The sequence below is a fragment of the Monodelphis domestica genome, chromosome 5, assembly GCF_027887165.1.
Source record: "Monodelphis domestica isolate mMonDom1 chromosome 5, mMonDom1.pri, whole genome shotgun sequence".
NCBI classification, from domain to species: Eukaryota; Metazoa; Chordata; class Mammalia; order Didelphimorphia; family Didelphidae; genus Monodelphis; species Monodelphis domestica.
This window is the reverse complement of record NC_077231.1, coordinates 164,384,520-164,407,228: the sequence shown is the minus strand read 5'-3', so window position 1 is coordinate 164,407,228 and position 22,709 is coordinate 164,384,520. Positions and strand designations below refer to the sequence as shown.

At 37.3% G+C, this 22,709-nt stretch overlaps 1 protein-coding gene across 21 annotated transcripts in view; it reads right to left on the bottom strand.

The window, feature by feature from the left end:
* Positions 1-22,709, bottom strand: part of MAGI2 (membrane associated guanylate kinase, WW and PDZ domain containing 2) — a 1,718,964-nt gene that overhangs the window by 374,447 nt on the left and 1,321,808 nt on the right. For 12 of the 21 annotated variants that reach the window (XM_007504040.3, XM_007504032.3, XM_056800855.1 and 9 more), the window contains 3 exons: positions 17,763-17,884; positions 17,237-17,365; positions 15,323-15,505 (listed from right to left, as the gene is read on the bottom strand). In XM_007504040.3, the coding sequence (XP_007504102.1) occupies positions 15,323-15,505; positions 17,237-17,365; positions 17,763-17,884 (434 nt within the window). The remainder of the gene's footprint in view (positions 1-15,322; positions 15,506-17,236; positions 17,366-17,762; positions 17,885-22,709) is intronic. The other 9 variants (XM_007504045.3, XM_001370680.5, XM_007504046.3 and 6 more) reach the window with 2 other exon arrangements.

Sequence of the window (22,709 nt, the reverse complement as noted above, 5' to 3'; positions counted from 1 at the left end):
GGGCTAAACCAGAGCAGAGATTATTTGAAAGAAGAAAAGGGAATAGATAGAAGAATTATTGAATTAGAATGTGATTATGAATATAACAACTGAAAGTGAGGGAAGGATGAAGATGACTGTAAGGTTGAAAACTGAAGTGACAAAAAATGGTGGTGGTGTCAACAAGTAAAGGAAAGAATGGAGGAGAGTTAGGTTTGGAAGGAAGGATAAATAGTATTTTTTTTTTTTTTTGGCACATGTTGAGTTTGGGATGTTGATGTAAAATCATTTGGAGAAGTTAGTGATGAGTGATTGGAACTCAGGAGAGACATTAGGACAGGGCATATAGTTATTTGCAAGGATTCAATAATTCCATCCACTGGAATTAGTGCATTTACCAAAAGGAGGAAAAGAAATGAAAAAGGCTCAAGAGAAAGGGGGACACCTCAGGCATAGGTGATGATTTAAAAGAAGATACTTTGGAAGCAGGAACCGGAGAAATAGGAGAAGAATCAGGGAAAGAAGTTTCAAAAGAAAACAGAAGGATGAGAAAGTATTTTGGATAAAAGGGTTGCAAAATACTATTAAAAAGTCAAGACAAAAAGAAGACTGAGAAAAAAGGTTGTTTGATTTAGCAATTAAGAGAAACCTGATAACTGAAAAGAACAATTACGGTTGAATGATGAGGTTTGTGGCCAGATTTCTAGAACTTGACTAATGATGTGGGTGGAGAAATGAAAGTAAAGGAAAAAGGTTGGTTTGTTTGCTTTTGCTTTTTCCCCCTATGGATATTTGAAATAACTTTCTCCCTGTTTCAAATAATTCTTTAACTGGTGCTAATTAGAACATGGGAGGCTTGTTGAGGAAGTAGAGATAGGGATGGGGGAAGGTCAAACACCTCCCTCTACTTTTTCCTCTCCATGACCATTATTCCCATGTGTATGCCATTTTGATCTCAGATGTCTCTCCCTCCTTCTTTGACTTGATGATGGTGGTTGAAGTGTGGTCAAACTGGACCTTAAACAAAAAGATGTCTCATCTCCTCCACTTCACATAGGAGATAGGGATACAGAAAGGAGCACTGCTAAGCACCTACCTCAAGGAAGTCAAAGATGGGGTAAAAGGTCCAATAAACAGCAAATATTTGTAGCAGCACTTTTTGGTAACTAAAAAGAACTGGAAACAAAGTGCAGTTGTTATTCAGTGGTGTCCAACTTTTCATGACTCATTTGGAGTTTTCTTGGCAAAGAACTACTGGAGTGGTTTGCCAATTCCTTCTCCAGCTCATTTGACAGATGAGGAACTGAGGCAAGCAAGGTTAAGTGACTTGCCCAAGGTCCCACAGTTAGTCAGTGTCTGAGGCCAGATTTGAACTCAGGAAAATGAATCTTCCTGTAAAATCCTTCCAGGGTCTGTACTCTATTCACTGTGCCACCTAGCTATACTAGACAAAAGTAGATACGCATAAATTGAGGAATGGCTAAGTTGTAATATTGAATTGTGATAAAGAAAAGTAATGGAATATTATAAAACTAGATGAAGAAATGAATATGAAGAATTCTGAGAAGCATGAGAAGACCTCTATGTGCTATGCAAAGTGAGGTAATCAGAAAAAAAAAAGAAGATAATATACATGACTGACTTCAACAATGTGAAAACAAACAGAACCAAGCAGCAGCAACCACCATCTAATCAAACTGAACACAATGCAATCATGATCACCATGACTGGACCCAAAGCAGAGAAGGGAACATGTACCTTCTTCTCTTTATTGCCCTGGGGTGAGACTACAGGTATGAAACCCTGCAAATACAGAGAGACATTTTTTTGTGGGTTTGTGGTTTGCTTTTCTGACCTGCTTTTTTTTTCCATCTTGCTTTCTTTTTATTCTTTGTTGTCATAAAAGGAATAGTATAATGTATAAGGAATACTATTTTGATGCAGGGAGAGGTATGTTTAAAAGTAAAGATGATATAAAGGCAAAAATTTATAAACATAATTAAGAAACAAGACATTAAAAAGAAGCATAGGCCACATGGAGGTACCCTCTGTCTATAGTAGCCATTGTACCTACCTTCTCTTTAACCCTCACCCTCTATTGAGAGTTTTATGTGTATTCTGTCATTTTTCAGTCATGTCCCTGACTCTTTGTGACCCCATTTGGTGTGTCCTTTTCAAGGATACTAGACTAATCTGCCATTGCCTTCCCCAATTAATTTTACAGATGAGGAAACTGAGGCAAACAGACTTAAGTGACTTGTCCAGAGTTACAGAGTTAATAAGTGTCTGAGACTGGATTTGAACTTCTTGATTCCAAGGCTGGTGCTCTATCCACTATGTCACTATTGAGAGACATAGCCTTAGATTCAAGAGGTCTTGCTCCCATCAGGTGGTAAAGTTCTTGTGGCAGCACTATTTCTTCCATCTCTGACCTTCTGACTAGTCCAAGCTTCCCAGGAGAGAAGGAGGGAAGGGTCTCAATGGTGCTAATTAGCTGGGCAGCAAGATGGTACCCTTTGCCCTTGCCTCATCCCTTGTGTCTCACATTGCTTGCCATTTTCAATCCCATTCTCATACCCAGAATTTCTGTGTGGACTTCAGTTGGTTTACCAAAAAGACAACAGAATAAAATAAATAACTAGACTGCTAGATTTGAAGTCAGGAAGAGCTGTTTGGGAAGCCCTCAAGTATATTGGAGCAAAGGCTACTAAGGACACAGAGATACCTGCCTCCAGTTCCTCCTACCCAGGGAGAGGGCTTGATGCCTAGATCTGTTGGCAGTCTTACTCTTTCTGTCTTTCCATTTCCATTTTGAAACACAGATGCTCCCCCAACTCAGAATTATGAACAGATGAACTGCTTATCGAGAACCCTTCCCTACTTTTACCATTCTATGACCTGCTCCATGCTGTAAAAGCTACAACCCAGCTCCAAACCTGCCCCCAACTTCTTTATGTTAGGATTAGAGATATGAAGTTGGAAAGGACTTTAGAGATTTAGTCTAACCTTCTCCTTTTGAAGATGAGTGAAATGAGCTCCTGGGAAATGAAATAACTTGCCAAGGGGGACACAAATATTATCTCACTTTAATCCTCAGTAGAACCCAGTAGGTAGGTATTCTTATCCCCATTTAACAATGGAGGAAAACTGAGACAAAGAAAGGTTAAGTGACTTGCCCAAGGTTACTTAGCTAGCAGGTATCATTGGCAGGATTTGAATGAAGGATTTCCTGGTATCCAAGTGAGCAGTCTGTTTGTTTTACTATGCTGCCTTTCTGGTAAGCAATTTCAGCATCCCTTTAAATCTCCTCCTCTGGCACACATTTTCTACCCATAGGCAAATGCTCACTTTGACATCAATGCTAGGGCCATATTGCTCTCTCAGTTAGAGTTCTGGTAGAAGGAGCGCTGATTTGCAAGCCGGAAGACACAGGTTCCATAGTGAAACTACTCGTATTAATTTCAAAAGTTGTAAGAACAGCTGGATCTGCACTAAAAGGAGAATTAAGTTCTCCATCCTGGTACTGGCCGAGATTCATGCCAGGCTATGTCTTGCATAGTTACTTCTTCTCAAGTGGGCTTTTAGTCCTTCTTGTAATTTTCAATGAAGAGGCAGGAAAGTGCCTTGGAGAAGATAAAGATCACTATATAAGGCTATTATCAAGAGAGAAAAGGTAGAGATGTGTAAAGAGGCAGCATTCTTTCTTCAGCAGTACTTATTTAAGTTACCAAGGCTTCTCTGTAAGACTAAACAATTCACTACTGAAATCTAGCCATGGTTAAAAAGAACTTGAATAACAAAGGACTTGTTTTTTTTTTTTTTAATGTGATCAAGAGGCTTGGTTTGTAAAAGTGAGCAGCTGGCCAGCTATGGCATCTGCTACCTACACAGGATCTTACCAGGATGCTCCTGGATAGAGAAAATTCAGCATCCCACTTAACGCTTGCTGTGAGAAACTGCTATTGATCTAAATGAGATATTGACGTCCAGCTGGGATATCAGAACTTCAATGAAATGGAAGTGGTTTGTGGATGCAAGGTGAATTTGGAAAAGAACGGAGAAGCGGCTAAGTACTGCCGGGCTGAATCTCCTCCCTCCTTCCTCCCCCAAAAGTGGTGATATTGGCAACCTAAGAAAAACCTGACCCATTTTATAATAGTGTGTCAGATTGTCCAAGGCTAGGGCCAGCTGAGTGACCCTACCGATCCATGCAAAAATCAAATTTGGTCAGTCTACGTATCACCAACTTGTCCTTCAATGTCTCATATTTCTTCACATGTATACACATATAGGCACACACAGAAATACATGTATGTATGCATATATGAGCACAGCTAGGTAGTACAGTGAATAAAGCACAGGGACAGAAGTCCAAATCCAACCTCAGACAGTGAGTAAATTGTTATTTGCTTTAGTTTCCTCATGTTAAAAATGGAGATAATAAGAGTACCTTCCTCCAGCGTTGTTGTAAGGATAAAATGAGATATCCCATGATGCCTTTGCACACAGTGTCATACAAATAATTGTTGCTACATCTATGTATGCCTACATACATGTATATGTACATGTGTAGATATAATTGCCTCAATGCTGCACTTTCCTTTACATGGAAGGAAATAACTAGAAAGCTGCCTTACATGCATGGGGATAGTCCAGCTCATAATGGATGAGGATGAGAATGCAGAAAATGATTTATGAATTTTTTTTTTACTGTGGAGAAGCAGAGAGGGAAAAGGGGCTCCTTTTTGCAAACTTTGCCTCACATTAGGTTGTTAACATCCAAAAAGACCATGAAAGTGAGAAGTATATTTCCAGTACAAATTTTCACAAATTCAGTGAAGCCGGGAAGAAAATGAAGTCAGGGGAAGAGACATTCCAAATCAAAGCAAGGTTAATGTTTCTCTGATTAGTTCATTTGGTTCTGGCGACTGACAACATCAAGTCTATTAAACGGTGTGTGCTGACTGTGAACAGCTGGTGACGGAGGGGGTGATGACACTGGCAGCCACTGGGAGGCTGGCTGGAGAGAGAGGCTACCCCCAGGTGTGTTCAAAGTCCAAAGGCAAGGGCGCTTTGAACACTAGTCAGCTTCAGAAATCAGATGAAAATAAGACCCATAGAACTAGGATAATTATCAGCCTCTGGAACTCTGCTGTTTCTCCACAACAACCCAAAAGAAGGTATTTATCAAGTGCCTGAGGAGGCAAAGGGCTGTCCTTAGCTCTGGGTATGAAGACAAAACAAATAAGCAAGGAAAAACATCCCTGCCCTCCTGGAGGTTACATTCTCCTGGGAAATGCAACAGATAAGGAAATGTCATTTACTGCTCTAAAGACAAGTAAAAACAAGATAATGTGAGGGTGGAAAGAATTTCTAAAATTAAGGGGATCCAACAAGCACTTTATGGAGGAGGTGTTTTTGGCATTGCAGACTGAAGGAAGCTGAGGATTTTAAGAGGTTCAAGCTATAAAGAGTATGAATTCCAAGCTGCCATTACTTATTCAGGACAGCAAAGTAGCATGGTAGAAGTGGATTGAGTGCCAGGCCTGCAGTCAGAAAGATTTGAGTTCAAATCTGACCTTTGACACTTACTAGCTATGTGTCCTTGGACATGACACTTAATCCTATTTTGCCTCAGTTTCCTCATCTGTCAAATGAGCTAGAGAAGGAAATGGCAAACCAATCTAATATCTTTGCCAAGGAAACTCCAAAATGGGGTCACAAAGAATTGGATTAGACTGAAAAACGACTGGACAACAAAAAGCAACAACTAAATTCAAGAACATATATCAAATGATGCCCAATATTTTCCTTACCTAACAGTGTTAACTGATTAAGAAATTTCCTTGCTTTCTTCTTGGTATGTACATTGTCCTTTTTCCACCACTATAAAGTATGTCATTAGAATGATATCTGCTGGTCAGAAGAGACTTGTGGAGGAAAAAAAAGACAGTGGGGACTTGGATCATGAATATGACTAGATAATTACATTCCATGACCAATATCCAGAGCAAGCTGAAGCCCAGACAGGAATTCTGGGGATGACAATGAATCTAAGAGTCAAAATTAGGAACTGTTAGAGTCATTGCCATCACTGATATGATTATATTAGTCTTCTCTCATTCCTTATGAAGTAAATGGGAGAACTACTTGTGGAACACTCAAAAAGCTGAGAGAAAACCACCAGATATTCACAAAACTTCTTCTAGAATCATGAGTGCTCTGTATATTCAACATCAATCTGTTCTTCCCTCTTTCACCAATCTATCATTCATCTATCCCTAGTTCTTTCCTAAAACAATCTAGGAAAAGTTCAAATTCAGTTAAGTAGCATGAGTATAAATCCAATGAGCCATCTTTCATCCCACCCTGTTTCACTGTTATGAAGAGAGCTGAGGAGGGGGCATTAGAAAGCAGATACCAGAACATACTGTCCATGCCATCCATCCATCACAGTGCAACTCATGCCCAAGCCTGAATCTACCTTAGCATTTACTCCTGGTCTTCTTTACCCATTCACTGATTTATTTCCTACAGGATTGAACACTGATGCTTTTGGTTGTTCCTCCCTATTCAAAAGCTCACACAACAAAAACCATCCTAAACTATTCAAGTTATTCTACTTCAACATGAGCTGTCTGTCCATCTGCTTTCCTTTAAAACAGGTTGGGCTGGGCAAGGTGGCCCACATTGGTAATCCCCAGCCCCTGGGGAGACTGAGGCTGGAGGATATCTTGAGCTTGGGAGTTCTGAGCTGCAGTGGGCATGCCAAGTGGTTGGTCTCACTAAGGTCAGCATCCATGCGATAGCTCCAGGAGCAGGGATTACTGGGTCCTCTAAGGAGAATCAAAATAAGCCGGGACTGAAACAGAACACTTCCAAGATCTTTCAGTGGTGGGGTTGGGACTGGGTGAGATAGCAAATTGTTATTGTTGTTCAGTCATTTTAGTTGTATTTGAATTCTTATGGCTATTTTTTGTTGTTGTTTTGAGAGGGAGCAAAGACACTAGAGTGGTTAACCATTTCCTCTCTTGCTCATTTTACTGGCAAGGAAATGGAGGCAAACAAAGTTCATTGCCTTTTCCAGCTAGTAAGTGTCTGAGGCCAGATTTGAACTCAGAAAGATGAGTTTACCTAACTCCAGGTCCAGTGCTCTCATCACTGCGCTACTTCTCTGCCCCTGCGATGAGAAAACCCAATATTTAAAATGAAAACTAAAATATAAAAGAACACTCTGCCTGGGCCAGTTTCCAACTATTCCACAACCAAAACCAGTTGGTAGATACTTGCTGAGTTTTTAAATAGCTCCAGGAAATCAGGGTTCATTGTGGTTTCCCACAACTTCAGATATAGCATTCTTCCTCCTTTTCTGATGCTGCAACATAGGATGTAATAATCTGGTACTTCAGTGTGATGGAAGATTATAATTATTAATGATGATGGTAGGAATAATAGCTACCACTCATACAGCACTTTAAGGTTTGTAAAGTTCTCTTATACATGTTAAATCACTTTCTTCTTAAAATAACTTTGAAATATATCTTTTTACAATGAGTGTGAGAAAGGTTAAAAAACTTGCTTGGAGCCACATGACTAAATTAAATATTGGAGACTAGATTTGAACTCAGATCTTCCTGACTTCAAGTCACCTTATCTGATATACAAAATGGCTAACTAGTTTAGTACTGATTTCTAATATGATGTATAGTATAGTATACTATATTATATTATGTTATAATATATAAAATATATACTATGTGTCATATTACATATAAGATGCATTATATAAATTTCTAATAATATATACTATTTTTAGGACATAATTCAGTCCTTAATAAATATTTAATGACTGATGAGTTAAATAACAGTTATTGCATGGCTTCATAATATATCTTCTATGCCCATCACTAGAATGAATGGATCAATGAAACTTCATCTCCACTATTAGAAACACAATCCTGATGATGCTAGACCAAAAATATCCATGTTCATCCCATGGAAAAGGGAATACAGGACATAGAATTGTGAAGTGAGGGAAGGGAACAAACATTTATGATCTACCTTTTATGTGCCAGGCAATGTAATGAGGACTCTACAAATATTCTCTCATTTATTCATCACAACTATCCTAGAAGATATTATTATCCCCATTTTACAGATGAGGAAACTGGCAAACAGAGGTTAGGTGATTTTTTCATGGTTACAGTTAGTAAAAAGTTGAGGCAGAATTTTAACTCAACTTTTCCTGACTCCAAGACTAGCTGTTCATAGCTACTGTGAAACTAGTAGGTGAGAAACTAGAATTCTCACTGTCATGGAATAAAGGCAGTAATTGATAAAATAATGGTAACTCCTAATTACAAAGCATTTTAATGTTGATGAAATTCTTTTCATATATGTCTATGAAATGGGGAGTATAAGAATAGTTATCCCTATTTTACTGATGGGCAGGTAAACTAAGACTTAGTAATTGGCAGAAAAGATCTTGTTTTCCTCCTTATTGAACCGAGGTCTTTTAACTTTAATTCCGATGCTCCCCTACCCCCATTTGAGGGAAGTAACTTGAACCACTCAAAATTAGAAATACTAGTTTTCAAAAGAACCTGGGGCATCTGTCTGTCATCTCAGTGTTCTACAAATACAAATGGGATATGAGGGAAAAAAAGAAGCAAGTAAAAGTTTAAAAAAAAAAACAAAACAAAACACAGCATCCCTGACTTCAAACTGTGGTCATGGGGGAGACTTTGTGAAGAGAGGAAATTGACTTTCCCTTTCATGTAACAAAAACCCACAAATTTTGACTCAACTTAAATTAGCTGCAGGGGAAAAAACATGAAATATCATAGCTGAAGAACGTTTCAATAAATTATTGGGACTTCCAGTTGCCGTGGTTTTAAACCACATTTCTTCATAATAATTTTTAACAAGCTCATGTGAGCATTACTTATAGCTTTTGAATAGGATTCTTGGAACATATCAAATTCTTAATCCAAATTCTGGGAAATCTGGTGACTTCTGGGGAGCATCAATTCAATGAATGATTATTAAGCTTCTACTAAGAGCAATTTGTTCGATAAATATATATCTATAGCTATAGATATGACAAAGGTCCTGTTTACAGGGAGAATGCAGCTTTATGGGGGACAGGAGGAGGGAGACAAGAAATAAGTGATTGTGATGCAAAGGAGAATGAGATAAGTGTAAAGGAGAGGAAGGAGTCAAATGTCATAAGAAGTATGAAAAGAGAGAGAATACTTTCACTTGGAGGCATTGGATGAGGCTTTGTAGGGTAGGAAGCATCACAATTGAATATTGGAGGAAAGGATGGAGGAATTTGTCACTAATTGATTGGAACATAGACTATTTGAAAGGAATTAAAACATATAAAGGAAATTGGATAAATTTCGTTATGTTTTGGAAGGCTTAGAATGACAAGGTCAGGAATTTGTGATTTATTTTCTAGACGATGGAAAGCTATTGAAATTTTTTGAGTTACTGAGTGACATGATTGCATGAGCCTATTTGGAAGATTATTTAAGAACCAGGACTGAAATACAAAGATAGTGGAACCAGGAAGATCTTTTGGGAAACTACCACACTATTCTAGACAGTAAGAGAAGAAAGCCTGGTCTCGACTTAAGATATTTGCTTGGGAATGAAGGGAAAGTTGTAATGAGGAAATATTTCAGGAGAACTGACAGGATATGGAAACTGTTGGATGTGTATAGTGGAGCAGGAACAGCTGAAGAAGACTTCAAAGTCATGGGCTTGGAAGACTTGGAAGTTGAGAGTAACTAATATATATATATATATATGTATATGTATATGTATATATATGTATATATATAGTTATGTGTATATATAAATAATAAATATAAATATATGTATCTCATATATAAAAATCATATATAGATATATGAAAGGAGAAAATTCTGGAGTCCTTGTGAGCCATGAAACAAGGTGCGACAAACAAGGTGTGAAAATGTGGAGCACAGGGCTGCTGTACCGTATTTCTCAGTCCTCCTGAAAAGTCTGATCTGAATATATTATAAAACTAGGATTTAGGCTTCAACATATTTGAATTCCTGAATCTCAACAATAGTCTTCATATACAATTTCTAATTGTCAAAGGTGGGTGAAACATTAACAAATCCCCTTACATATCTATTAATAAATAATCCAAGATTATATAACAATACAATGGTAGATACCTAATGTGACTTTTTTTCTTGCAAAAGAATGTAATTATTAAAATTTACTATACTTAATATTACTCCTGAATAAACAATGGCAAAGAAGGGGCTGACAGCACATTTACAAAGTAAAAACATGCACTGCTATTTGAAGTTAGGCTTAAAAGTCACCTAGTCCAAATTCTTTATTTTACAGATTAGAAAGTGGGTCCCAAAGTGGATGAGTGACTTGTCCTTGGTCATATGCATAGAAAGTGGGAGAGATGTGATTCAAACTAAGAATTTCTGGATATTTCTTCTTCAGATTCACTGTTTCTTTTCCCCACTGTAGCAGAAAGCTGCTGCTTTGATATTTATTGAAAACTAAAAATGGTTAAAAGATGTGAACAGACAATTTTTGGATGCAGAAATCAAAGCTATATGTAACCATATAAAAATTCTCTAAGTCCTTAGTGATTAGAGAAATTCATATCAAAACAAGTCTGAGATATAATCTTACAGTCATCAGATTGGCTAAAATGATAAAAGGGCAAAATGAGAAATATTGGAAGGGATGTGGAAAAATTGGGACACTAATACACTGATGGTAGAACTGTGAGCTGATCTAACCATTTTGGAGAGCAATCTGAAATTATGCCCAGAACTGTGTATATATCCTTTGACCCAGTATTATACTGTTTGGTTTGTCTCTTCAGGTGATCAGAGAAAAAGGTAAAGAATCTATCTATATGTTCAAAAATATTTTTAACAGCTCTCTTTATGGTGACAAAGACATAGAAATTGAAGGGATATCCGTTGGTTGGGGAATGGCTAAACAAGTTGTGGCATATGCTTGTGATGGAATACTACTGATTCATAAGATACAATAAACAGGTTAAGTTAAAAAAAAGATATGGAGGGAGCTACATGAAATTATCAAGCGTAAAATGAGAAAACCAAGAGAATATTATAAATAACAGAAATATTGTCTGAAGAACAACTTTTCTGTTTACTTCCACTTCCAGAGAAAGAATTGATATATGGAAACAAGCATGATATTGTTTTGTATATACATATATCTTTTAGTCAAATTATTCCTTTTCTAGCGTAGGGAGGGGACAGATAAAGGGAGATGCCAGAAAACTAAAATGTATTAAAAAAAAACTAAAAGAAAGCAAAGGTCATTAGTTCTATACATCACTGTGAAGACATGAAAAAGGTGTAAAATATATATATATAAAAGCTGAATGTCTGTGCTAAATTAAAAAATAATTATACAAGATCCAGGATATTGCTTTCATTTTTGAATATATTCTCAGGACCTAAAATCTAAGGTCAAGTAAAACCCTTTGGATTCTTGGGGGAAAGGAGAGTTTACTATAATTTCCTCTGGCTGTTTAATGAAGGGTAAAGGAAGCTGCTCAAAAAACTACATGATGTACATGGTTTACTGGAAAGAATAAGCCTCAGACATGAGTTTTAGTTGTAGGCTCTGCCTCTAACCAGTTGGATAACCTTAATTAAGTCACTTGACTTCTTTGGTCCACAGGTGCTTCTTTGGTGAAACAAACTGAGTGGAGAGAAGGATTTCCAAGGCCCCTTCCAATTTTAACTTTTTTGGTTCTAAACATTCTTTGCTACAATAAATAGGCAGTACCTATGGGGCAAGGAGGCATTTAACTTGAGTGAGATTTTCTTTCAGTACCTACTCAAAAGAAAAGATGTTTTAGAAAATAGAATATTTGACCTACAAAAATAGCATTCTAATCTTAATTCACAAGAATACATGATTCTTTCATTGGTTTTAGAACCTGAAGAGAACTTAGAGATTGATCTAGGATAACAACTCTAATTTTTTGGAAAAGGAAACTGAGACCCAGAATAATTGTGACTTTTGGGTTCAAAACAAATTAATTCAACGCATGATATTAAGTGCCCACTATGTGAAAATCTATGAGGATAGAAAGATGAGAACAAAATTGCCCCTTGACCTCAAAGAACTATATTGTACTTACCCCAAATCACACAATAAGTAGCAAAGTCAAGATTTGGACTTGGATTCTCTAAACTCTAAGACTTTTCCTACCATTCTATAAGACTACACAAATAATAATTATTTTTAAAAATATGTTAATATTAATAAAATAATTTCATTACATTTTAATGTTAGAAGCATGGGTAACCCCTATAATTTTCAATGCCATATATGATGATGAAGAAGATGAATTAATATCTCATTAATGGAGTTTCTAGAAACCAATGGAAGAATAAAGAATTAAATCTGGGATTTTTTACTCTTACCTTGAACACCAATACTGGAGCCAGTTGTTGTTTTTTTTTTTATTATCACTTTTAAACTTTCAAAACCCTACAGGATTCTAAAGGACTTGGACTTCCTTATAGAATGGAACTGTTCTAGGTATTGGTGATGTTTCTTATTCAGGTGTTCTAAATGAAGCCTTTCCTGACCATACCCTCCTTGCTCCCAACTCCAAATGTTCTCCTTCCCTAAATTACCTGGTATTTAGTATAAGTCTAGTGAGTAGAAGAGGCTAGATTAGTCACCAGATATGTATTTTGTATTTATTGGACATATGCTTATAGATGTACCTGCTATCTCACTCAATAGAATGTAAACTCCTTAAGAGAAGGATAGTTTAATTCTTTGTATTCTTATCTTCCACATCTAACAGTGTCTGGCAAACAAAAGTGCTGAATAAGGGATAGTTGGTTGATTAACTGATGGATTATTGAAATATCTGAGATAAAAAAGTAAGGGCAAAGGAAGTATGAATAAAGAAGAGATTTTCTGTAAAAATAGCAAACTTTAGTTTTGAAAACTTTATTACATAGATACCTCTCTAAATTGAAGGTTCTTTAGCTGAGGCTTTGACCTCTTGGGAGGATCATGAAGAAATTTCAAGGTGTCTGGGAACTCTAGGGAAAATTACATCTTTATTTTCACTAGAAATATTAATAGGATTCTCACTGAATGTGAACTAGCATATAGCTTTCCTTTGATTATTTTAAAACATCATTTTTAAAAGGGGCCATAGGTTTTCCCAGAGAGCCAAAGGTGTTCATGCCAAAAATAATATATAGGTGCTCTGCTCTATGTCATGAAGTGGTAGCTCTGAAAAGAAGATGACCTTGTTAGAGCAGAGAGACAAAAAGCTAGATTTTATTCTGAATCTGTCAAGTATTTCAATTTTGCTAAAGAAAATTTTACATAGTGCCTTTTTGTTCCTTCCTTCCCCTTTTTCCCCCCCCAAGACTTCCTTTTTGATCCTAACTTTTTTCTTCCCTTCCCACCCCCAGTGGTGATTAATAGGATGGATTATTTCATGATTCCTTTGTGGTTTTCACTAGTATGAACAAAGGATGCTGAATAAATATTATTGTATGAATGAATGAAAAAGACATTTATTAAATGCTTACTAGGCTCAAACCATTGTGATAAGCAATGTGGATACAAAAAGAAAAACAAGCAGTACATATTTTAAAAGTGCTCAGATTCTAATAGGGTGAAACATGACTTTGACGTGGGATCAACTGAGGTACACATCTTAATTTAGTTGCTCAGAAATCAGTTTAAGTAATATCTTTAAAAAGTACGACTTTTAAAAGTAGGAAAGCTATTAAAAAAAGGTAGTTCACATCATTTGTGAGAAAGGTTCATTAGAAAAATAAACTTCTTGTCCATACATATACACATATATTTGTAGATTATAATAGTATTTATGAGACAGAGACAGAGATAGGTCACTTGGAACAAAAATACCTTTATGAAAGAATCAGGATAAAGTGAATTTCAAAAGTGATTAGGAAGCAATTTCATGATGACATGTTTTCTTGCTACAGTTTATAAGTACTAACACTTGTGGAAAATGTAGCTTTCAGCTTGGCCTGGTCCACTCCCAAACTTGCTTAATCATTTTGACAAAATGTATCTACCAGCCAAAATAACTAATCCATTAATGAAACAATTAGTCAAACGGATTATATGGGATCAGACAGAAAAAACCCTGAAAACACAAAAATAAAAATTTGATTGACTTTTTAAAATGTTAGTGTCTTTGGGGTAACAGATCCAACTGTACAGCTCCCAAGACACAAACCTCTTCCCTTGGGCATTCTTATTCTGTTTCTTAAGAGTAAGTACCAGTCCAAACATTCATATCCATTACATGTCTTACAATAAAACTCTAGAAAAGACCTTAAATAAATATGTAGGTTATCAAAGGGAACCAAATGGCTCTTGCCTCTGAATGCTAAGTTTTGCGCTACAGGATATTAGTTTTGTTTTCCTGGATTTTTCAAAAGAGTTCACATTAGAAATTACATCAAACTGATTAAAACTAAAAGAAGAAGAGTTCTAATAAAACCCCTTTAAAATGCCAATAGTTTTGGTACATTTGTACATTTTGACACATATGTTTTTCATTCTTCACAATGATCTTTGTCCTTAAGATATTATGGAAATATGCACTATGATATTATATATTTTCTATTGCTCTGAATATTATAAGAACTTAGTTTTGCTTGCCTACTTGTAATGAAGTGGCTAGACACTAGATAAATGCCCATCTAATTGTGCAGAAAAACATTATAATGACTATAAAAATTTGCACAGCAAATAATTGTATAGATACATATTAAAAACTGAATCATCTCCAGTAGCCTAATATTAATAGAGGAAATTTCAACAATTTTCTGCTTAATGATCATAGCTAATTAAATATCTTTCCTTGCCAATTTAGCAAAAGATGATAACTTTGGAATTGACAAGAAAAGGAATACTGATAAAATCGGAGACTTGACACAGAGATAATGATATAAAAGTTGAAGCTTGATCATGAGAGAATTCTAAAGATGAAGCAGGCAATATCAACCTCAAGAACCATTTCTTTTATCCAGCAAATAGAGAAAAGAAATGAGAAAAAAGATTAAAGATAAATTTAGAATGATTCCCAAATAACATGATTATTTTGTAGGGGGAGGTAAGATAAAAAAGAACATCTTTGGCTAAAAACATTTTAAAAATTTAATTTGTATTCTTTTTAAGATAACACCTGAACTCAAAATGAAAGTAAAACAAGGAGGAATGTTAGAAAACCCTCTTTAGAAATGAGGTGTTACAGGCAGTTTAATCAAAGAAATAAAGACATTACCTGTTTCCATTTTCCCATCCTGAGCAGCAGGTCCATCAGGAATCACGCTTTTCACCTGAAGAAACTCATCAGGTTCATCTCCCCCAATGATGGTAAATCCAAAGCCCATGTTGCTCTTTTTGAGGATTGTGCTTAGGAAAGTGCCCTTCAGTTGTGATGCATCCCTGGTGAAAAGCGGCTTTTCTACATTGGCCAAAACAAGTAAAAGAAAAAAAAAAATACACACACTTAAGCCAAGTCAGAGAGCAGGAGAAAACTAGCCACTAGTAGCAACAGAGGTGGTGGATGTGGTGACATTTTTATATTAAGTGAAATAAAGGGGTGGTGGCGGTGTGAGCATTCCAATAGAAACACAGATATTAGTACTCTAGTCTAGACTAAAGCAGATCAGCCATGACAAACTCTTGGGCACATTCATCTCAGTTTTATCCCTGAAAAGGATGGATGCTGATGGAGAGGGTTGTTTTTTGTTTTTAAACCTTTACAGGCCACTATTGCCATTTAGTAAATCACCTCTCCCAATGCTCAAATGCAGTGACTATTTGGAACCAAAGAATCCAGAGTTTCTATGATAAACTACAAGGTATTCACATGTCTGTAGTCATTACTGTATGGGAAAAAAAAAGGTTCAATGGGCAAATAATTTTTTTCTTTTAATGCTAAATACTTAAAGACCGTGGAGGTCATAGGATCAGAGATTTCAAACTAGAAAGGACCTTGGTAACCATTTAATCCATCTCCTCATTGAACAAATCAGGAAACTGAGGCTCATAAATGTAAGAAAAAACTTGGCCAAGGTCACATCTAGTAAGATGCAAAGGTAGGATATGAATCCAGGTCCTCTGATTCCAAAGCCAACACTCTTTCCACTGTAATGAAAGGAAGGAGCAGAATTTTATCAAGTAACTGGCCTTACAGGGACAAACAACTGAATATGGGGATTCTTTGAATTTCCTACTTCTTATCTTTCTCTCTTGAGATGTTGAAACTATAACCAAAAAAAAAAATCTACTGGCTTGCAAATATTCAAAGTGGCTCGTTCACAAAAATATTGGTGTTTCTGGTTGTCTAAGTTCATTTTCAAGGTAGAAACTCTGTGTATCACAGGATTTAGACAATTCCTAGGATACACATAAAGTAACACTTGAACATTTTTTTTACCCCTGAAAGTTCTTTAACCCAATTGCATCACTTTGGTCATCAATACAGTGTGCAATTTACCTTTCAGTCTATATTTTGTGATAAAACTCTTCTAGGTCTCTGCATGGTGTGCAGACCTGAACTTTGGGGGAGTTGAATACATTTATTTATATGTATCACCTGCACAATGGGGACATGTACAGAGTGGAAACCCCTTTACAATTGATATTATAATTGATATTGATAGACGCTGGGCTGCTCAACTATTATGGGCTCTCCCAGTCACCCTGGGTGGGGGGGAGTGGACATTCTCTGTTCTATGCTATAGCTGACCTAGGAACAATGAGTCACGGTATAGGGGTTCTTCTGGGGGTGTCTATATCTCCCTCCTTCATTTCCACATCTCTATTTAGAAGAAGGTTCAGACCTTTAAAATTATTTATTTATTTATTTTTAAATAAAAGCGAGTGAAGGAAGCATCGTCTTTTCCCCTATACAGATTAATTTTTTGCCTCTGACAGTGACATTTACAATTGGTGAGATGACAGTCTGGTGACCTTTACATCCATTTTCAATGCGCTGCCATGGGGCAAATGTGAAAATTACTAACAGGCAAGAATGGGCCTCCCCAGGCTTCCAGAGCCTCTCTCCAGTATGTTTAATTTGTGAGAAAAAAGTACCAAAAAAAAAAAAGGTGAAAAGGTCGTGATGCAACTTATCCCACTACGTGGTACAATAGTGTAGCTAGGCCCAACAAGCGGCACTGGGACATACCATACAGACTGTACTTTCCAGCATTGTCGCGCCGATAGTAAGACAAGTCATTCACGCTGCGAGACCGCTCAAGTGCAGGGCGTGGGTGAACATATTTAGGCCTAGGTAATGTCGATGAGGAGCTGTCTACTGTTACAAAGGAGAACAAGCCTCATTCTTGGGCTACGTCTTTGGTGAACAAAAAAAATAAAAAACTAAAACGACAACAAAAAAAAACAACAAAAAAAAACTTACGCGTCTCTATGAATCCCGACAATTTACAGTACTGTTCGGTCAAAGCCCATTAATCTTCACCCTAGCAACATGCTGTCAACTCCTATAACATAATGCTCCAAGCCCTAATTTAATCTGTGGTTGCTAGATGCTTTAGTATAGAACCATAGTAAACACCGGCTAACGCTAATAGAGAAAAAAAAGCCAATCAATCATTCTAAAGAGTCTGAGCTCGAGGCGTTTTCCGAACAGTAGGCAGTTTGATAGACAATCCCCCCTCCCTGAGCTGTGATACGCTGACATGGTACTGTACCTCGGAAACCTGGGGCCTGCAAAGGCTTTGTTCCAAGTTCTGTGTTGGGCATGTTATGTTGTTGTAGTTTTCGTTTGGCTTCCAGGACGGGGTTTTCAAATTGTGTTCTTCTATTTATGTGGCTAGAAAATAAAATTTCAAATTAGGAGAAAAAAGTGAAGCCACGTCAGGCGAAGGCATTTCATAGATGCGCTGGGATCAATCTCTAGATGATGTCGCTATGGCACCTATGTCTCTGCGTGTAGTGGCGGGGCCAGGAAGGACCCCCGGGGGAGCACCGTGGGGTCTATGCATGGCCTCTTTGTATGCGGCGGGCCTCTGCTGGGTCTGTTACCCCAGGGACATTTCCCGTGGATACACGTGGTTATCCCTCAATGAGGCAGGATTCAAGTCCAGAGTGACTGGAGAAGAGAGACACTGGCTCTCTGATCTACTGTGTTACCTTGTGGGATTCAGGACACCTGACACTTTATAGCTAATAGGATCTCCCAGGGAAGGAAACTCCCTCCACCCCTGATGATTAGTACCTTCTTTAAAGTCTTAAAAGGCCACTGAGATCATGAAGAGGTTAAGTGACTTGACCAGGGTTACTCAGGACTTGAACCCAGGTCTTCCTTCCTCACTGTGACGTCAGTTCTCTATCCACTTTTATCTTATAGCTTGCCTTAAACGCATCCCAAAGATAAAGGGTGGCCCAGCAAATAATTCTTAGTGGTTTGCTTTGAAGAAAGGGGGATCATGTGTGCTTTGCAGGGACCCACTAAGTGCTGGCAGCAACAAGGACCTAAATATGGGACAAGAGGAAAGAGATCTTTTTCTGGAACTCGGAAATTCTATAGCTTAGGAGGAAAGTTTAATAGGAGTAAAGTGAAGCCCCCTATGCCCAGAGAGTCAACATATTACACAGAAAAAAGCTGAGACTTTAGGTTAGATTTCATCATAAGAAGTAGACAATTATTCTCTCTCTCTCTCTCTCTCTCTCTCTTTCTCTCTCTCTCTCTCTCTCTCTCTCTCTCTCTCTCTCTCTCTCTCTCTCTCTCATTTTCCTCTCTTACCTCTTTCTCTTTCTCCCTATTGTCTGTCTCTTCACTCTCCCTCTCTCTTCTATCTTTTATCCTCCCTCTCTCTCTCTCTTTCCTCTTCTCCATCTCTCTACTTTCTCTCTCTCTTGCCTTTCTCTTTCTGCCTCCTGTCTATCTCTTCTTCACTTTGACTTTCTCTCTTCATCTCTTTTATTCCCTCTCTGTCTTTCTCGTTTCCCCTTCTCCATCTCTCTTCTCTCTCTTTTCTCACTTCTATTCTCCCTCTATCTCTGTCTCTTCCCCCTTCTCCATCTCTCTTTCTTTTCTCTTTCTGCCTCCTGTCTATCTCTTCTTCACTTTGACTGTCTTTCTTCATATCTTTTATTCTCTCTCTGTCTTTCTCTTTCCCCCTTCTCCATCTCCCCTATTGCTCTCCTTTCTCCCTCTTCTTTGCCTCTTTCTCTGTCTTGCATTTCTTCTTCACTTCCACTCTCTTTTTTCCTCTATCTTTTATCTCTTTTCCCCTTTCCCTATCTCTTCTCTCTTTTCTCCCTCTCTTTTGTCTCTTTCTCTTTCTCCCTCTTGTCTGTCTCTTCTTCATTTTCACTCTTTCCCACTATCTTTTATTCTCTCTCTTCCTCATTCTCCATCTCTCTTCTCTTTTTTCTCTCTCTTGCCTCTTTCTCCCTCTTGTCTGTCTGTCTCTTCTTCACTTTCACTCTCTTCCTTTATCTTTTATTCTCTTTCTCTTTTCCCCTTCTCCATTTCTCTTCCCTCTCTCTTTTCTTCTTCTCTCTTGACTCTCTCCCTCATCTATCTCTTCTTCATGTTTACTCTCTCTTTTCCTCTATTTTTTATTCACTCTGTTACACACACACACACACACACACACACACACACACACACAGAGAGATATTCATAATGCCTTAGTGCCTGGCTAAAACTTCAAATCAAGAAGTAAAAATTTGTAAAGGAGTAAAGTAAAGGGGACTAAACCACTCAAAGGCACTCTAACCAATCTACTGTTTTTTAAAAGCAGAAGAGACCGTTGCAACTGATAGTGAAGACAAGCCGCTAGAAGATAATTCATACAATGTTGAATATTAGGATCTAATGCTTTTCTCATCAAAAGAGTCAGGTGACAGCCATTAGAAGAATGAAGCTGAAAAACAATAAAAACAGAAGAGGCTAGTAGGATACCTACCACATAATCTGATTTATGATTTTTGCAAAGACTCAATTTGTAGCTTAAATTACTTCATGGATTCTATCCACCAAAAGACTGTTCTATTTTGTGTTCTGACTTTTAAAGAAATGGAGATACACCAAAATAATTTGGTTTATTAAAAACAAAATAAACCAGTTCAGCCACTTCCCTTATTAAAATAAACAGGAAAATGCAAAATGTTGATTTAATAAAAACCATTATGAGGTATAACAATTGATAAATAATTTACTCCCTGGAATGTAATTTAAAAATTAAAATGGTAATTTTGTCATTCACAAAATTATATATAAGGGGTGTGATGAGGTGTAGGAAGAGACATCTTACTATTTGGTATTTGGACAATCCAAACAATTATTTGGGCCTTTTTTTGGGTGGGGTTTCATGGTGAAACCAGTTGTTCTCAGAAAAATGATGCATGGGTCACACATTTGCCTTTGATGAAAGCAACTATACAAAGCCTCACATTTCTGCACTTTTTTTTTAGATAAGTTGAACCTTACTATCCTAGGATTAATGAAGTGGTATTTCCCTTAGAAATACAAGTATAATTGCCTTACTAGGGATTAGTCCAGGACAAATTTGCTTTCTGTATAATTTTTCTCCACAGTGGAAAATACTTTAGTAAATTTCTGCTGTGTTAGATAAGTACTTGTTGACTACTGTTTGTATTTTTAAAAGAAAAAAAGATAAAAGGAATTCCAGTGTAGATTTTGAGTCATGGGACCTGGATTCAAATCCTAGCTCTGACAATTAATGGGCCTACAGGCAAATCATTTCACTTCTCTAAGCCTTAATTATTTTATCTGTAAAATGGGAGTAACAATATTTGACCTACCTTAGGGTATCCCCTCAAATAGAAAGAGATAGGGAATTGGAACTGTCATTTAATTGTTATAGGGAATTCCTAGATGAGGAAAATCTCTCTACTAATGCATGTAAAAATTTAAGAGTTTTAAAGAGTTATTTGAAAACACCGATATTTTAAGTGACTTGCCCAAGGTCACATCAGTGTTTGAAGATGGGACTTGAATTCAGATCTTCCTAGCTAGTCTATCAATCCTCAGTTATATTCTCTGTAGTTTAATTGCTTTCATTGCATTTAATCCTTGCTGTGATGTAATTTTGTAACCCATAGTAGAGGGGAAGTATTGCCAGTCAATTCCTATGTATCTTCACTCTTTCATTTCACTCAAAGACCACAAAATGCCTGCAATTCTGAACTCTGCCAGGTTTCTTCTGTTTTTGGTTTCAAGAGAGGGACATCTGGAGGAGGGCAGACATTGTGTTTGTGGTCTTTACTTATTTGGGTTAGTGATGAAAAAAATGTTTAATTCAATAGCTTTGAAATATAGCAAAATGTGAAACTGTTCTCTTCTCCTATTTGAAATGAGAAGCATTATCTCTCATGCATACATTTATCTTTTAGGACACACATTTTCAGGGACCTCCACAGAAATATCTATTTATAGGAAAGTGTGTCATGGCTGAGGTGCATACAACCTCAAATAATTCTTTCCCCAGAAAAGAATTTCCACCATCTGCCTCTGGATATCACGTAGCTTTACTTTTGGAGTCAATGAAACGATTGCGTTCTGCATTAAAGCCACTTCCTTGAGTTTTTTGAGAATGAAAATACCAAAGAGTTATCCAGAAATCTGGCATTCTTGGGCTCCCAAATAGTGGAAGTTCAATGTTGGTTTAGTACCCTAAGCTAATTGCCAGGAACCATTTCCATCAGACAAATGAAGTCATTCATTGAAAATCTTTAAAATGCTCCCAAGCTCTCAATGGGCCATCACAAAGAAAAGTGATTGTCTATGAATAGGGAAGCCTTGTCTTCCTCATGCTTCCAACATGAATAGCTTAATTCAGCTTAGCAATGATACTGTGGGCTGGAGATGGGAATAAAGGATGTAAGGATAGAACACCATCATCCTCCCTATTGCCTAGCCTTTGTCCTCTAATTACTATCTATCACGCCCAGCTTCCATGTAGTAACAGAGTCTAGGAAGCAACTATAGAATTTCTAGCAGGAGTCCTCCCTCCATGACTATGTGCAGTCTTGTCACACACATTGTGTTGGCGAATCTTTATGGCATACAGTATTAGGTTCCAAGAGCCGCACAAAATGGCCATACACTGTGGAGCCCTATTTCATCCTCAACTGGCTGAGCACAACGGAGGAGAGAGACAAACAGATACAGAGATATGTCCTTGTGGGAACTGCAAGGGACACATACAGAGATGAGTAGCCGTTCTCTCTTTTTTTCCCACTTCTTCTTCCACCCAGTCTGCTGTGGGGGAGCCACAGTCCCCTTGAAAGGAAAACTTGAAATGAGTTCAAATTCAGTAACTAACCCGGGAGGCAGGAACTTGATTGTTAAAAGATGGTGGGGACCCTTTTTCACTCTAACCACTTTCTCTTTTTAGTAATCTTCTATATTTCTTTTTAGGCACTGAAAATTATTCTTCTGAGAAGGGCCATACAGATTTCAGGAGGCTGCCAAAGGGGTCCTTGACTCAAAGCATTGTAAGAGGGGGAGGAACAGAATAAGTAGTGAGGGGAAACCTTCTGGGCTAAAATGTTTGGGAGGGTACTCTCTGCTGAAATTTGCCTTAAGGAGGAGAAAGTTGAATTTATCTATTGCCAGATGTGACTGTTGTCAGGCTGTTTCTGATGCAGAAATATGAAAAACA